At 38.0% G+C, this 18,973-nt stretch overlaps 1 protein-coding gene across 1 annotated transcript in view; it reads left to right on the forward strand.

Annotated features, from left to right (window-relative positions):
- path (pathetic) overlaps positions 1-13,038 on the forward strand; it is a 315,189-nt gene extending 302,151 nt beyond the window's left edge. Inside the window, exon 10 of the mRNA XM_067145705.2 lies at positions 10,917-13,038. Within this exon, the coding sequence (XP_067001806.1) occupies positions 10,917-11,281 (365 nt within the window). The 3' untranslated portion in view covers positions 11,282-13,038. The remainder of the gene's footprint in view (positions 1-10,916) is intronic.
- The last annotated feature ends 5,935 nt before the right edge of the window (positions 13,039-18,973 follow it).

The following is an 18,973-nucleotide window of genomic DNA, read 5'->3' on the forward strand; positions in this document are numbered from 1 at the left end:
AAGAAATTATAAGGAAATAATCAAGCATGGAAGACAAGCAGGAGCATCCGTGAAAAGTGTCAGAAGCCTGGTTTGGAGCAAGGATATCCCTGAGAGAAGTAAAAGAGTGATATGCAGGACTAGTATGTACTTATTCTGATGTATGCAGCAGAAACTTGGGTAATGAGGCAGAGAGCTGTAACTAGGATACAGGCAAGTGAAATAACATTCCTGAGAAGTAGGGTAGGAGTGACAAGAATGGATAAGATGAGAAACGAGAAGGTTAGAGATATAGTAAAAGAAGAGTCACTACAGAACAGGATAGAGGACTTCGATGGTATGGACACGTGAAGAGAATGACAGAGGAAAGGATACCAAGGAGGATGCAGGAAATTGAGATAATAGGAAAACAACCAAGAGAAAGACCAAGAGGCAGGTGGATAAAAGGAGTGGAAGAGTGTGTATAGAGAAGAGGAGAGGACAGGGCAAGAGTGACGAGGGAGAAGTGATGGGAAGACAACAGGAGATAGAGAGGATAGAGGGGCGTATGTTCTAAGCAGACCTGGTCAACAGCTGCAAACTGCAGATGATGATGATGATGAAATCGTTGAACGGGTAATGATGTACTATTTTGGCAAGGTATAGAAATCTCTGAAAGTGACAAAATTACATTATTAGTTATTTTATTGTTGTGAATGATTTTAGTATTGCAGGGCATTTTCATTGATGTAAGAAAACCCTCATTCTCATCATGTTCACGAGTAATTTCATTTTTAAATTTTTTCTATAATATCTGAAACAATCTCTTATCAATTTTGACTCAAGTTAATTTATAACTGTTAGGTTCTTCAGTCTGGCAAATCCAGTTTTGGGTAATACATTTATAAACTAGCCTACCTGAAAAAAGACAATATATGATAACAGTATTATACTTGAATGGAATAAAGTTCTCAGCACAAAATACTGAAGTGCTGGTAATGGCACAAAACAAGAACTGAGCATATAATGGCATGACATTAGGAGGGGAGCAGTTGAAAAGAGCTGAAAGCTTTAAGTACATGGGAAGTGTAATTGAAGAAAATGGAGGAAACAGGATGGAAATCATTGAAAGAGGAATGCGTGTAAATGGATTCTTTAAAACTATGGGAGGATTGTTATGGAACAGGGATGAACCACAGAGATGTAAGGGAATTATCTACAAGACTTATTTTGTGCCAATTTTGACATATGGATCAGAAACATGGATAATGGAGAGGAATGAACGCAAAATACAAGCAGTGGAAATGAAGTTTCAAAAGTGTCTAGCAGGTTTAACAAGAATGGACAGAGTAAGAAATGAGAGAGTTCAGGATATGGTAAATGAGGTACCCTTACAGGAAAAGATAGAAAAATCAAGGCTGCAGTGGTATGGACATGTTAAGAGAATGGGAGAAGAAAGGATACCAAGAAAAATGTTGAAAATGGAGTTGAGGGAAGGGAGACAGAGGAAGACTGAGGGGCAGATGACTGATAGGTATAAAGAAGAGCATCGAGGCAAGAGGATGGAACTGGACGACAATGAGACAAGAGAAGTGGTGGATGGACAGAAAATGGAGAGGCTTATGTTCCAAGCAGACCCAGCCTGTGGTTGGAAACTGCTCCAGATGATGATGATGATGATGATACTTGAAAAAAGAAACAACATAATCTATATATATAAAGCAAGATGTCCTGACTAACTGACTGATAATCAACGCACAGCAAAACCTGCTGGAGATAACTGCATCAAAATTTGAGGACATGTTCCTACCGTAGTGTAGATGCGCACTAAGAAAGGATTTTCAAAAATTCCTATTTTAAAAGGGTGAAAAGAGGTGAAATGTGATTTTATATTTTTGTTAATATCTCCGTTTTTGTGAAAAAATATTGTACTTATATTCATTCAAATATTTCTATCCTTATAGCATAAATACTATTTTAAAAGAAAGTTGTAGAATTCCGATTTTAAAGGGGTGAAAAGGGGTGAAATGTGGTTTTACATTTGTGTTCAATATCTCTGTTTTTGTGAAAAATATTGTACATATATATTCATTCTATCTTCAAAATCGTCTCAGTAGTACAGAAAACATGTTGCATTTCTTGAAAAGTCAACGGAAATATATTTCTTTTAAAGATTTTACACATGAAATAATTCCCTTGTTTGCATGAATTTTGGCTTTTGCCAATCCAAAATGGCCACGGCATTTTCCATCATATAAGTGTACGCGCTAATTCACTCCGCTTCTGTGTATTCAAGACGGTAATCAACCGAGTCCTTAATGAAAATAAAATACAATTTAGAGTATCTAGGCCTACTTACATATAAGAATGTTTGTGAGTGAATTAATGAGTAGCTGCTCTACGCATCGCTGGTAGCGCAACGTATTAAGTCAACGTATTGCAGACTGCAAGACTGCAGGTTCGAATCTGACCCTTGGCAGCTTTTTTTAACACAGGGGTATTGTTTTATCAAGGAGAATTATTACCCCTTTGTTAGTAAGTTATGCAGCCGCTTACAGTTTAAAGGAATTATTTCATCTGTACAACTGGTAAAACAGTCTAGGTGAAAGCAGCGGCATCAACTTACCAGAAAAATAATCCCGATGTACATAGAGCAGCGGCAGTTACATACCAGCAAAATAATCGCGAAAATCACAGGACAATTCAAATGCGATATGAGCAACATCACCCTAGGGTCCGAAAAGAAAGACGATTGCGTCCATGGAAAATTAAGTTTCGCTCCGGGATGTCTTACGATCCTGAAAAGAATTACGAAGACAACAGCTTGATAATCATTGGTACAATGATTCATAAAATCGAACTGCGCGAAGACTGTTTTTCCCATGGACAATTTTATGTTGACTGTTCCAGAGTAAGTTCTCCAAGTAGCTTAATCCTTTTGGCACCAGAAGGAAGAACTGCCAATATTGCATATAAAGAAGTTCTAAACTGAATAATTATATTTAAAATTCTTCTTTTATTTCTTTTTATGTGATACGTACGATTTTACGTTACTTGTTCGTTGATTAAGTATATTAAAGTTCATGTTTTCTAAAGATATTTAAGTTATTTGATGCTTAGGTTTTAGATATAGTTAATTATAATTAGTTTCTTTAAATCTTTAAAATTATAATTTAGTTTGATAGCAAATATTTGTACCCTGTATTTTAACTCTGTATTTTTATTTCATAATTCAAAGTTAACTTTTAAGATTAAGACAATTTAAATAAGCTCATTCATATCTTTAACATTTCATTTTTGTTTCATTCCATTCATAAAGCAGGCAAAGAAATTGTTACAAATGAAGTATGTAAAATATTAATATATTTATATTTCGAGATTACAGGGAATTTTAAATGTCATTTAATAGCGAACTCGGAATACACGTGAAACTTTTCAATTCCGGCCGAAGCCGGGATGGAAAAACACATCATTTACGTCTTACATTTCTTACGGAAGTTGATGAATGCATGGGATTGGTTCGGTGGCCTTCAAAAGAAAATTTGAAATAAAAAAATATAATGGAACTTAACTCAAGTATGACGCGAGCGAAGCCACGGGCAGAGTGCTAGTTATAAATATATTACTTTATCATTTTTTTCTTTTTCAGGTAGTTTACACATTTTATTATTCGAAATAAGTTTTGGCAGACTCAAGAACCTAGCAGTTATTTCATATTTCATTTCATATTTCATATTAACCCTCTTTTTGTTTATCCCTACTGAGCCTACCACCCATTACCATGGATAATCAAGAGTGAACTATATTGATTTTTCCTTGGACTGATAACTTCAATATTCAATCCTTACAATAACAACCATTATCCTTTTTCCTCTTCCAGAGACAAAGCCCAACCCAAAATCAATAAATACCATTCGTGTGAATTTGAGCTCAAGCACAGTTACATGTTTCACTTATTATGAAACCTCAATGGTTTTATGCCAGCCTGTTTCTAAGTATGGTTTTGTATGAGTTGTTCATTAAGGGAAATGTAGGCGATTGTTCTTTTAAGGGGAAAATGTATGGGCTAATCCAACATAACATACATTTGAGTAATACTCATAGTAATCAGTCACTAAGTAATATTAAAGAACTGTGACGTATGACATCAGCATCTAGTATTTTAACCAAAATGAGAAATATTTTAAATATCAGTTTCTTAAATTTAATATATACTAGTCTGTCCAATATAAAGAAATTTATACCAAACATAAATTCAATCAGCCATCAATGATCTGCATCTAGGACTGTGGCCCAGGTGGCAGATTTCCTACCAATTGTTTACCTAGACTTTTCCTAATTAATATTTTTCAAGAACTTGGAAATTATCAAATATTTCCCTTGATAAATTATTCCAATCCCTTATCCTTACCTTATAAATTAATATTTGCTCCAAATTTGTCCTCTTAAATTCCAACTTTATCTGCACACTTCATCTTTCCTACTTTTAAAAGCTCCACTCAAGCTTATTCATCTACTAATGTCATTCCACACCATCTTTCCATTGACAGCATGGAACATACCATTTAGTCAATCAGCTCATCTGTTTTCTCCCAAGTCTTCCCAGCCCAAAGTTAGCAACATTTTTGTAACACTACTTTCTTTTGTCAGATCCTCACCGTCAAATCTGAGTGATAGGCTGTTAGGCACTCCATGCAGTGGTTACGCTTTGAATCTCTTCTAACAGCTAGGCGAGTATTACTGCGCCAAGCAAGGCTCCTCTCCCCTCGACACCGAGATGTATCCTGCTATGTTCTCTTGTCTTGTTACCACAATGGAAAGTGGAAACATTAGCTTATAACGTCCGTTCTTTCCGCCGTGCTCTGCAGTGCATTGTTATATTATTATTGTTTTCTATTATTTTCTTTTCTTATTAAAGTGCGAACTTGTATTCATATTAGGTAAGGAGAGCCTATAGGACTGCACAACGTATTAAACATTAAAATGAGTGCTGTCGCTTCCACCTCGAAAATAAGTGCGTTGGCGGGCCCATAATGTTCATGTATAATAGATAGTTTAATGAACACGCCATTTTCATTAAGAACTTTTGAAAAAAAAAAAAAAAAGAAAAACATAATTGAAAAAGGTAGATTCATGCCTTCTCTTAAAAATGTAGTCAAGTAATCGAAAAGAACAGTACGTGGTACATAGATCTGGATTGGTTACGTGGTTGTGTGAAAATGAATAAACTGTATTGTTGGCCGTGTGTTCCATTTTCTTCTGGAAATAATGCTTGGAATAAAGACAGTGTGGACAATTGATAGACCTATAGTTTCAGAGTTTTGAAGAGACACCATGAGGTGTCTCAAGCACACATCAAAGCTGTTGCCAATATGATTCAGTTCAGAAGGTCCAGAATAGAGCAGTGCTCACAGAAAGAAAATTGACGAGCATAATGAGCTAGTAGAAACATAACAGATATGTTATCAGCACTCTGATACTGTGTGTTTTCTTTCAAAGCAATGATTAACTTTCAGTGGTCATCAAGAAACTGAAGAATCTGATAAGAGGCAATTACAGGGAGTTACTAGCATTAATTGCTAAGAAAGACGACATTCTGGCACCACTTACAATGATCTACAGTTTTCTCAGGACTTCCATCTGACATTCAAAATTATGTTATTGAAGCCATAGCCACTTTTTTGACCAGCGAAATTAAAGACGAGATTAAGAAATCAAATTTTATTTCCATTATTTTGGATGAATGTACAGACGTTTCTAACAGAGCACAACTCTCGACTGTATTTAGATATGTTAATCCTGAAGGCGAAATTCAAGAGATTTTTGAGGTTCAGTGATGTAAGCGATGGCCGTTCTGCTGTTTCTCTCTCTAAACATCTCTTTGGGGTGTTACAAGAATTTGTTTGGTGAAAAGTTAATAGCAGAGGTATTTGATGGTGCAGCAGTGACTCGTGGTACATAGATCTGGAGTGGTTATGTGGCTCTGCAAAAATGAACAAACTGTACTGTTGGACATGTAGTCTATTTTCCTCAGAAAAGAATGCTTGGAATAAAGACGGTGGACGATTTATATAGAGAGAGGGACCTACTCTCAGAAAGAGTGTGGTAACACTTTTCAAAAGCCACGCATCACCACTGCACTAAGAACAAATCGTGCTGCTTCCCTTTGAATCTTTTCCACTTCTCATATCAAGTAGCCCTGGTGTGATCCTATACATTGGAACTGTACTCTAATTGGGGTCTTACCAGAGACTTGTATGCCCTCTCCTTTACATCCTTACTTCAACCACTAAATACCCTCATAAGCATGTAAAGAAATCTGTAACCTTTCTTTACAGCCTCATTAATGTGATTACCTCAATGAAGGTCATTCATATTATACACCAAATACTTACAGTGATCCCCATGAACTACTATCATCCCATCAATACAGTAATTAAAACTGAGAGGACTTCTCCTCTTTGTAAAATTTACAACCTGACTTCTCATTCTGTTTACTATCATACTGTCCATGTCTCAACATTATCTAGGTATTTTTGTAGTCGCTTACAACCCTGTACCGTGACTTACTTACTCACGACTCTATACAGTATGTCATCCACAAATAACCTTACCTATGGTTCCAGTTCTTTATTCATATCATTTATACATAATTAAGAAAACATAAAGGTCCAATAATACTGCCCTGTGGGACCTGCCTCCTTGATCATTACAGGATTAGATAACACTTCGCCTACTCTAAATATCTGAGTTCTATTTACTAGAAATTTAGCCACCCATTCAACCACTTTTTGTGTAGTCTAATAGCCCTCATTTTCTTCAGTAATCTCCCATTATTTACCCTATAAAAATCCTTGGATTGGTCAATAGCAATACAGTCCATTTGACCTGAATCTAAAATATCTGCTGTATCTTGCTGGAATCCTACAAGTTGGGCCACTGGAATAACCTTTCCTAATCATGAATGCCTTCTATAAAACCGGTTAGTAATTTTTCAAATGTGTCTGATATAACCAGAAAGAATGCTTTCATATCAAGCTGACTGGCCTGTAATTATCAGCTTTATGTTTATCATCTTTTCCCTTGTACACTGGGGCTGCTATTGCAACTCTCCATTCGCTTGGTAGCACTCCTTCATGCAAACAGTAATCACAAAATATACACTATGTGATCCAAAGTATCCGGACACCCCCAAAAACATACGGTTTTCATCTTAGGTGCATTGTGCTGCCACCTACTGCCAGGTACTCCATAGCAGCGACCTCAGTAGTTATTCGACATCATAAGAGAGCAGAATGGTGCGCTCCGCGGAACTCGCGGACTTCGAACATGGTCAGGTAATTGGGTGTCACTTGTGTCAGAAGTCTGTACGCAAGATTTTCACACTCCTAAACATCCCTAGGTCCACTGTTTCTGATGTGATAGTGAAGTGGAAACATGAAGGGACACGTACAGCACGAAAGCATACAGGCCGACCTCATCTGTTGATTGGCAGGGACCACCGACAGTTGAAGAGGGTCGTCAGGTGTAATAGGCGGGCATCTATCCAGACCATCACACAGGAATTCCAAACTGCATCAGGATCCACTCCAAGTATTATGACAGTTCGGCGGGAGGTGAGAAAACTTGGATTTCATGGTTGAGCAGGTGCCTGTAAGCCACACATCATGCAGGTCAATGCCAAACGACGCCTTGCTTGGTGTAAGCAGCGTACACATTGGATGATTGAACAGTGGAAAAACGTTGTTTGGAGTGGCGAATCACGGTACAATGTGGCGATCCAATGGCAGGATGTGGGTATGGCGAATGCCCAGTGAAGGTCATCTGCCAGCGTGTGTAGTGCCAACAGTAAAATTTGAAGGCAGTGGTGTTATGGTGTGATCATGCATTTCATGGAGGGGGGCTTGCACCCCTTGTTGTTTTGCATGGCACTGTCACAGCACAGGCCTACATTGATGCTTTAAGCACCTTCTTGCTTCCCACTCTTGAAGAGCACTTGGGGGATGGCGATTGCATCTTTCAACACGATCAAGCACCTGTTCATAATGTACGGCCTCTGGCGGAGTGGTTACATGACAGTAACATCCCTGTCATGACTGGCCTGCACAGAGTCGCGACCTGAATCCTATAGAACACCTTTGGGATGTTTCGGAACGCCGACTTCGTGACCGACATCGCTACCTCTCCTCAATGCAGCGCTCCGTGAAGAGTGGTCTGCCATTCACCAAGCAACCTTCCAGCACGTGATTGAAGGGATGCCTGCGAGAGTGGAAGCTGTCATCAAGGCTAAGAGTGGGCCAACACCATACTGAATTCCAGCATTACCGATGGAGTGCGCCATGAACTTGTACGTCATGTTCAGCCAGGTGTCCGGATACTTTTGATCACATAGTGTATATATCATATCAGATATAACATATCTCCAGAAATGTTATCAATTCCAGTGGTTTTTCTAGCTTTTAACTTTTGTATGTTTTTGATAGGTAAATGTTAGTAATTTTCCGGTATTAGTTGCCTTCTCTATCTGGATATTATCCTTATATTCAACTAGCTTCACATTCTGAAAATTTTTGCCTTCTGTAAGTCCTCACATATCATCGTTCTTATGCCAAAACTGTGAATGTGAAAATGCTCTTCCTATCCATTATTTTCCTTAAGACTGATCACGCCTTTCAGCCACATATTGATATACAGTCCATCAGAACAATTTTCATTGAGTTCATTTTCCTATGTGCATGTGTAAAGGAAAATGAACCTTAAATACATCATACTCTAGGAACATGTAAATATGTCATACGAATATACATTCCTATAGTACGGTACAGTAAGGTTCATTTTCCTTTAAACACCCAATAGGAAAATGAACGCAATGAAAATTGGCCTGATGGGCTGCATACCTATATGTTGCTGGAAGGCATGACCAGTCTTAAGGGAAATAATGAACAGAAAGAGCATTGTCACCTTCGCGGTTTTGGTATAGGAGTGACGATATACACTCCCCTTGTCCATTGATAATCTCTGGAATGTCTTTTCTGGAGCCTCTTCCTGCCTTTAAGTATCTATACAGATCTTTCAATTGCTCTATAAAATTCGTATGGCTGCCAATTTTGCTTGATATTATGCTATCCCTAGATGACATTTTTGCTAAATCTAATTTCCTAGCAAGTTCCTTAAATATCTTCTTGCTCCTACAACCATGCCTAACTACTTCTTTCTAATCTGCACCTCCTTCATAATCTCTTTATTCCCCTGTTATAATACAATGGACCTTTACCATTCCTTACCACTTTTAAAGGTTCATACATATTGTTTCACTCTTACACAATTGCTTTAAACCTATCCCATAGGCTGTTTACATTGTTATTTACCATTTTCCATTGATCATAATTGATTTTTAAACATTTCCCCATGTCTCTCTTATCAGCCATATGGTATTCATTTCTATCACATTTATTTTTGATTACGACGAAAAGAGCTTCATAATCACTTATACCATCCATCACTTCAGTTTCTCTATGGACCGAGCAAGTGGCCGTATAGTTATGGTTGTGCAGCTGTGAGATCGCATTCGGAAGATAGTGGGTTTGAACCCCACTGTCTGAAGCTCTGAAGATGATTTTCCATGGTTCCCCATTTTCACACCAGGCAAATACTGGGTTGTACCTTAATAAAGGTCATAGCCCTTTCCTATCCCATTGTTGCCATAAGACCTATCTGTGTCGGTACGATGTAAAAGCAAATTGTAAAAAAAAAATTCTCTATAGAGTTCATCTGCTTTTATCAGCGTCATGTCTAGAATATTTTTCTCTCTAGTTGGTTCTGTCACTTTGATTTGGCTCTCTCGAGCACAGTTACGTGTTTCACCTTTTATGGAACAGTTTGAATAAGAGTCCTCAATGGGTCTACAGGAGCTTGTTTCAAAGAATTGTTTTGTATGTGTTGTTCAGTAAGAGAAGTGTAGATGGTGCTGCAAAGATAATGGGTGAACTCAGCATGGGACAAACATTTTCTTATTTCATTTTTTTTATGAGCCATGGAGAACAGTTAAGTTAGTCAACTGTACTGAATTCACACTTCTTTCCTTTTGATAATCATTCAACAAATCCAAGCAAAGGATTTTGAGTGATGTGGCTGCGAGTGCAGAAGCCGAACTCAGTAGCTGTCCTTCTTTTTTACAGAGTCTGTGCATTTCCAAGTGTACCCACCCCTTCCCCCGCTGCTGCTCAAACTTATAATTTGGAATTGGAAACCAGTTACACTTCAAGAAGAAAAGTGCCAAAATTACACCTTGAAAAATGTTGTCTTGCAAATTACAACAATCTGCAAAATTGTTCGACTGCTTGATCATCATACCTCCTACAAAAGCAAAGGACATACATGAGCAATTGCTATATGCCCCTTTATCATGGAGCAAGTCTTTTGTTGACTTTGACACCCAAACACAGGAACAAGAACAAGAGAATGACAACAGTGATGATGTGATTGACTAGGAACAAATGACAAAATTTTATTTTTGTTATAGATTTGGTCAGATGAACCCTATGCTGTAGCTTCTTAATTTGTTCATTAAGATATATTCACTGTGAGAAAATATAAATAAATGTAGAGTACAGGAAATAGAAAATTATTCTGTTGTACATTTTCTGGATAAATATCTTCATCTGAAAAAATGTTGTACATAACATTTTAAAGTCTATTTTTGTTTAGTTTGCCCAAAATGAAGTAATCTCAGATGTTTTGTCCTTAAAACTTCTATTTGTTGAGTTCAACTTTTGTGTTTACAATTATTTTTAGAATTTACTAATCTTTCTTTGATATAACACATGTATGAGTTACATAGATAAATATGTTTCTTTTTTTTCTCTTAACTGATCCATTTTAATTGAATAGTAAAGAAATCTGCAGAGGTATTTAATCTGAAAATAACTGGTTTAATCTAGAAAATATCTTTCTTTCAGTTGCTCTGGCTGTTGCCGTGCCAACAATAGGACCCTTCATCGCTCTGATTGGTGCTCTGTGCTTCTCTATTCTTGGACTGGTTGTTCCTGCACTCATTGAGATTGTTACTTTCTGGGAGCATGGCCTGGGGCCTGGTCGTTGGCGACTATGGAAGAATTTTCTCATGATAGCATTTGGCTTTATGGCACTATCATTTGGTTCCTATACTAGTATTCTTGCCATTATTGAAGAATATACAAAAGATGGTTCAAAAGCTGTTAATGGTACAACAGCCCTTAATTTTAATATATCAGATATTATAGGAAATACTACAGATGAATTTTCAGATGTGTCGTTAACAACGTATCTACCAACAGAAACGTAATTAAGATAGTCTACATAGTGATTTGTTGTTCAGTGATAAATCCAAAAGATATTATGTATTGATGCTTGACAGAGTTCTCGATCTGCATTCCAGTCTGTTAAATAAGTATTTTCTATTCATAAATTCATAGACTGAAGTGCATTTGCATAACAATGATTTACGTACTACCTACTAGAACATTTTTGTACTTCCATTGAACTACCAGCAAAAGAAAATCATCATCTGAAATCAAGATTTTCACCCTGATGGAAGCTATTAAAGTGTTACTGTGTACATGTGATATAACCAGTTAGCACAGTGAGGTGTTAGAGAACTGAAGCGAATTTTAGCAAGAATAAGCACAAACTAAAATGAATCCGCTGAAGTTGATATCGTGATGAAAGGCGAAACACCAAGAATGGAAAAATTGAAAGGAATTAACCAGTAACCATGTGAGTGAATATTTCCTTTTTGTGTAGATGTCTGTTTTATAGTAGGTTCAAAAGTTGTAATTCCCTTCTATTTCTCCATTTGCAATGCTTTGTTCTTTTTCTAGAATTATGTACTTGGTGATTAATGGTTGGAAAGTATGGACAATATTAACTTACCACATGAGAGCTATAATTGACAAAGATAGAAAGAAACTTAGGCATTAGTGGTTTCAGTGAAAGCTCTGTCAGTAAACACTGTGCGAGTGAGTAATTCAAGCAACAAATAAGAATTCATTCTATTCATCCTTATGTTAGATTCATTATCATCACCATTATCACCACTCTTTATAAAGAGACAGCAAACTTGCACACATATGGCTTCTCGCCACTGTACTATCTATCCAACACTCCTCATTCATCAATATGCTCAGTCCAGGTTCATTTGTCTTACGTTGTACATAACCTAGTCCATCAAACATATTCTGAGTCTTCTGTAGCCTCTTTTGTCCTTTCATTCTTATTTCCATTTGGGATTCAGTCCTTCAACAGTTCCTATCCCAGCTTATTTTTCTACAATATATCACTTACGTTTTTCATCATCATTTTTTTGTTGCTCGTTCCGTCCCTCCTTGTTTTCTCAGAAATGTTATTTTTCATTTCTGCTACATGTATTCACTTTTAATCCTTCTTTGGCACTGCTGAGATGTCGGTCTTATGCCTATATAGGCCATTTGCTTATACTTCTAAATTAGCAATGTGTATTTTCAGCAACTCAAAACAAAAGGTGTAGGTATAATATTTCAGCTACATAAGCTAATTCATTAATAACTTTCTTCAGTAATTCATCTTGGGCGGTGAAAGTTTAGCAAATAATTTGGCCTATTTAATGCCTGTGTTTTTTTCATCTGTGTATTATAGCAGTTACCTGTAAGAACTGATCCTTTCCTTTTGTTTGTCGTGGTTACCGTTTGGTTTATTAATTTTCTGTTATGGAGTTAAATTAACTTTGACAATAACTAGACCAGTTTTAATCTCTCAGATTTGAATTTTTATTGTGAAACATTCTAGAATATGTGATTTGCATATATTTTGTACTTGAAAATGAATGGAAAGGATTGCTTAAAATGAATAAGAAGCGAGTCCAGTTGGTTGCTACTGATACAGTAATATTGTATCGTATATATTGGCATTTGATCTTCTATTTCATGTTTTTGAAATATTTACAAAAACTGAGAGTTTTTTTTTTACATATTAAGTGAAATATGCTGATAATTGTCACTTTTGCAGCTAAGTGTGAATTTTAAACATTTTTATTTATTATGTCAATAAAGTGTATTTTGATTCTAAGTGTGAGCTTTTTACTATGTTTCCTCCTCTGCATGTCATACAGTAAGTGCATGTGAAACTTGTATGATTATTGACATAATATGTCTTACGGCCAGGGGTCATCCAAAAATTTGTGTAGCGTAATGTGGCAAAGTGTGTTACGGAGATGTAACTATAGCAACCGTACAGAAGTGATGTAAGGTATGCATGGATGGTCAGACAATGTTACCTAGCAACCGTGCAGCCTATGCCTTATGACTGCTTGCCATCCGAAATTAGCAGCCGTTGATGGATGGCCATAACCAGGAGACATATTTGCAAAGGGAAAAATGGTCTTTTTATATTATATAATTTTTGAGCTCGCAGACCTAATTATTGTGTTTATGGACCTTGAAAAGGCGTATGATAATGTTCCTAGATGAACTATTTGGAAAAGTCTTAGAAAACTTGGTGTACCGGAGTACCTTATTAGGAAGATCCAAATGCTATATGCTAATTGCAAAAGCTGTGTCGGTATTGGAGATGGTCACTCTGAATGGTTCAACACAACCATAGCAGTTATGGATACCATTTTAAAGGCACTAAAAGGAAAAGGTAATAAAGATCTTCAGGCTTTGGTGTTTGCAGACGATGTGGCAAAATATGGGATGAAACAGAGGAAGGAGTTCAAAATAATCTGAATGCATGATGTAGGAAGTTTGATTCATCATCATCATCATCATCAGTTTTCCACTCCAGTTGCCCGGGTATGGTTTACGAGCACTCTCCACTTCTGTCTGTCCATGTACCACTCTTCTCTCAAGACGACATCCCAGCTGACTCCTCTTGTTCCTATGTCCTATTTCACTTGGTCCAGCCATCTCTTCCTAGGTCTTCCTACCCGTCGTTTTCCAGCCACAACTGTGTGTAGCCATTGTTTTGCTGTCCTATCGTCCATTCGTTTGACATGGCCAAACCATTTCAAACGGGCTCTTGTCACTTTTTCATTCAGGGATGGGAACACACCAGCTTCCTCCCTTATTCTTTCATTCCTTACCCTGTCCCTTTTTGTGTAGCGTAACGTGGCAAACTGTGTTACGGAGATGTAACTGTAGCAACCGTACTGAAGTGATGTAAGGTATGCATGGATGGTCAATGTTACCTAGCAACCGTGCAGCCTATGCCTTATGACTGCTTGCCATCCGAAACTAGCAGCCGTTGATTATGGAGTGAAATTGAACCCATCAAAAACACTAGCAATGAAAATCAGTAGACACAGTACAGAATGCAACATAAAAATACAGGACCACCAAGTTGAAGGTGTACACCAATTCAGATATTTAGGAAGCGTAATAACTAGTAAGAACACAGCTGAGATAGAAATAACAAACGGAGTAACCAAAGGCTCTAACTTTTACAGTATCGTTAGACACCTACTACGGGATGAGAAGGTCCCACAAAGAACAAAAATATCCCTGTACAAGTCATATTTCATTCCCATCCTTACATATTCTCTGGAAACCTGCACACTAACATCAAAGGATTGTAGTAGGACTCAAGCCTGTGAAATGAAATTTCTTAGGACTGCCCTCCAAAAGACACGACTTGATCATGTGAAAAATGATGAGATCCAATCTAACCTAGGTCTAAATGAATCGATGGAGGAAAAACTTAGGTCATCTAGACTTAAATGGTTTGGGCATGTTAAATGAATGAATAGCACAAGGTTACCATGTGCTTATTTGGAAAAGGCAATAACAGGTAGAAGACCAAGAAGAAGATGGATGGACCAACTGAGGGAAGATGTGGAGAGAAGAGGAAGGAATTGGGAATCTGTCATGGACAACAAAATCTTTTTGAATAGGCAACTTTGGAAGACTCTAGTTTTCAAACACCCTACCCAGCCCGCTGGAAGGGCAAACCGATAATGATGATAGTTTTCGAGCTTTTGCCATGTCAAGAAATGAAAATCCACAACCTGTTCCAGTCATTTGACCGGGACAGGAATGAAATGAATGAAGCCCCCTTCTAGCGGCGAGGATGGGAATTGTGCCGGCTGCCGAGGCCTGTCGCACTCCTCTGGGGCAATGATTAATGAATGAATAATGAAATGAAATGGAATGAGATTGGAGAGTGTTGCTGGAATGAAAGATGACAGGGAAAACCGGAGTGCCCGGAGAAAAACCTGTCCCACTTCCGCTTTGTCCAGCACAAATCTCGCATGGAGTGACCGGGATTTGAACCACGGAACCCAGCGGTGAGAGGCCGGTGTGCTGCCGCCTGAGCCACGGAGGCTTCTGCCATGTCAAGAAAACAAGGTGAAATTCTTTACATTTTGTAAAGAACTTCGCTCCTCATCTTCAGGAGAAAATCTTGTCCATTTACAAGGAAGACTTCTCTAATAATGACTGTTTGAATTTAAGAATACTTTACTGTTGGTCTCCCCTTGTTCATCACCAGATGGCTCACTGTGCACTAGTCTGCAATGCACATACATATTGAACAAGAAATATTTTAACTGTAGCTAAGATGGCAGCATCACTTCCCACTCAGAAGGGTCATTATTAGAGAAGTCTTTCTTGTGAACAGACTAGATTTTCTCCTGAAGATGAATAGCAAACTTCTCTGCAAAATGTAAAGAATTTCAGCTTGTTTTCTTGATACTGCAAAAGGCCACAAGCTATGTTATCAAATCTATAATTAAGAGGCATGAAAGTGTCAGTATAAATATTTTATACAAGTTAAGAAATAAAATAATATCCTGATAAGACATACCTGTCCAACTAGAAAACATAATAGGTAGAATGTGTACTGGGTCTCTCATATAAACCCAGATGGAACGCACGGTGTTTGTACTCTGTGCTACGACAGTTGCAGTATGGGGCGCGTGCCCATAGTTCTTGACCGTGCAAGCAGCCTGCACATGTTCGTCCTGGCAAACATGAGTCGCCAGTCTGAATCTCATTTCTTAACAAGGTGAGAGTTATTATTGCAACACCGTATTTTCCTATGTAAAACTTATTTTAAGTACAAGTCAACTCAACAGGTACGCAATGCATTTGTTCGGCAATTTCCTGGTGAAGTGCCACCTTCATGAGCACAGATTCATGTAATTGTAAATAAATTTCAATTTACTGGCTCAGTGCTCAATAAAAAACGTGTGCACACGAACAGTTTGAACAGATTTGTTAAGCAGGAAGCCATACTTTCCAGTGTTGATTTAGTAAAATTCTAATTTAATTAGTAAAATGTAACATAAACCTTTCCAGTCTGTCAAACACACAAAATTTCAAATACATTATAACACTATAAACATATCTGTAAAAAACCACACACTATTATACAAAGAATGACATGTTTCGTTCTACAAGAACATTCTCAGATTCTATCCAATCACTTGAATCATGTATATGTACAGTATTGTTTACATTGCGTACGTTAGGTGATAACTCTCTATCATTGACAAGTTTACGCAATGTAAACAATACTGTACATATATGATTTAAGTGATTTGATAGTCTGAAGATGTTCTTGTAGAATGAAACATGTCATTCTTTGTATAATAGTGTGTGATTTTTTACAGGTATGTTTATAGTACTGTAACATATTTGAAATTTTGTGTGTTTGACAGACTGGAAAGTTTTGTTACAGTTTTAACAGAGGAAAACCTGGATGACCGGGCGAGTTGGCCGTGCGCGTAGAGGCGCGCAGCTGTGAGCTTGCATCCGGGAGACCATGGGTTCGAGCCCCACTGTCGGCAGCCCTGAATATGGTTTTCCGTGGTTTCCCATTTTCACACCAGGCAAATGCTGGGGCTGCACCTTAATTAAGGCCACGGCCGCTTCCTTCCAACTCCTAGGCCTTTCCTATCCCATCGTTGCCATAAGACCTATCTGTGTCGGTACGACGTAAAGCAACTAGCAAAAAAAAAAAAACCTAGATGACATTGGTGGAATCTTGTACGGTCAACTAATAAATCACTCACAAAATTAGCATAAACAGGGGTTTCAGTTTCTTCTGCACACAGAGCTACAAAGCTGTTACCCATCAAACTGTACAGGTTTACATGGGCCCATCGTGTAAAACCTGCTGATCCAGCCACAAGAGGGTATCTTTCACCTTAATGGTCATGTGAACAGTCATAACTCTCGCTGTTGGTGTTTGATGTCCTGTTAGTGCAAGACAAATAATTGGACCTACATTTTTTGAGATGATAGTAAATACAGAGAGGTACCAAAGATGACATTTCAACACCGTTCAAATAAATCGCATGGGTGGTTTCAACAAGATTCAGCCCCTGTTCATACAGCAGAAGATTCCCTTCTTACAATCTCAGAAGTGTTTGTAGAGAGAGTGATCAGTGCTGGTGTATTTCCTCATCGTTCTCCAGATCTAACCGTGTGTGATTTTTACTTGTGGGGTAAACTGAAAGAAAAAGTGTATCAAACAAATCCTCGCACATTGGAGGAACTGAAAGAAAACATTACGTAACAGAACTCCCTAGTATCAGGCAGAATGTGATTACCAGATACAATACCTGTATATCCCAGGAAGGACGACATTTCCAGCATCGTTTATAAGGTAAGATTTCATATAAGATTGCATACACGCTTAAAGCAGGGCAACTGCGTGTGGCATAAGTTTGGCTGAGGCAGTTGCCGTATGCAGAATACAAAACGCCTTGTGTTTGGTCTGAGTTTATATGAGAGACCCTGCAACAGTAAATAGTAGCAGGACTACCACTGACCAAAGAAAGAGATCATAACACCCATAAGGAATCATACTATTGAAATAAAAATTAGCAGGCATAGTGTACATGCAGCCCATCTCCTTGGGGCTTTATAATTCTTTATCGGGCTAGTTGGCCATTTGGTTAGGAGCGCGTAGCTGTGAGCTTGCATCTGGGAGCTGGTGGGTTTGAACCCCAATGTCGGCAGCCCTCAGAATTTCCATTGATCCAAGGCTGAAAGGATGTCATACCACCATGTGGTGTCGTAGGCCTATTCGAAATCAATGTAAACGGCCACTAAATGCTGTTTTTAGAGAAAAGTGTCCTGGATAGAACTTTCCAGGCATACCAAGTGATCAGTGGTGAAGCCAGCAGCTCAAAGACCACATTAGTACTTGGACAAAGGTCCTCTTTTCTCCAAACACCACACAAGCCATCGATTCACCATCTTCTCAAACAGTTTACACAGACAGTTGATGAGACAAATAGGTCTCTAACTCCCTGCCTATTTAAGGTCTCTGTCAGGTGTGAAGAGAGGAAATACTATCCCCTCTCGCCAATGTGACAGAAACTCACCCTCTATCCAGATTCGGTTGAACACCCCAAGGTGTAACAGGCTATCTTCATTGAGGTATTTCAGCATTTGGTTATGGAGATTATCTGGTCCAGATTCCATGGTTTTGCAAAGTTCCCACTCTGTAAAGGGCATGTTATAATTCTCTGAAGAGCGAGTGGCAAAATATAGATGATGGTGTTCTGCCTCCCACTCCACAGCAAGGAAATAAAGATGGTAATTTCTGAAACCAGACACATCTGCGAAATGACTTGCTAGATGATTAACAACCGTGGGTAGATCAGTGATGATTTATTTCCAAATACAATCGAAGGTACGATGTTTTCTTAGTTCTTATAAACTCAATTCTCTGGCGCTTTTGAGGGTAATCTTGCCTCCTTTCACTGTCTTGCAACTTTGACCACATAGTTTCAAAATTATTTCTGGTTGTCTGCAAAAACGCTTTGAACTGCTAGATCTCTTTGGAGCAGAAAGCAATATCACATATTTTCTTTGGAAGGGTCTGAGACAGAACATCGGATTGAGGGAGCACTTCAGCAAATAAATTTAATAGGAAATAGAAATCAAAGTCTTGCAGGAATTCTCATTCCACCATTCCATTCATCTGTGTTATCTTTCATTTCTCTGAAGAATACAAGGAGATCTGTACCTTTGTACAGACAGAGGACACAACT

This window comes from Anabrus simplex, chromosome 4 (assembly GCF_040414725.1).
Source record: "Anabrus simplex isolate iqAnaSimp1 chromosome 4, ASM4041472v1, whole genome shotgun sequence".
NCBI classification, from domain to species: domain Eukaryota; kingdom Metazoa; phylum Arthropoda; class Insecta; order Orthoptera; family Tettigoniidae; genus Anabrus; species Anabrus simplex.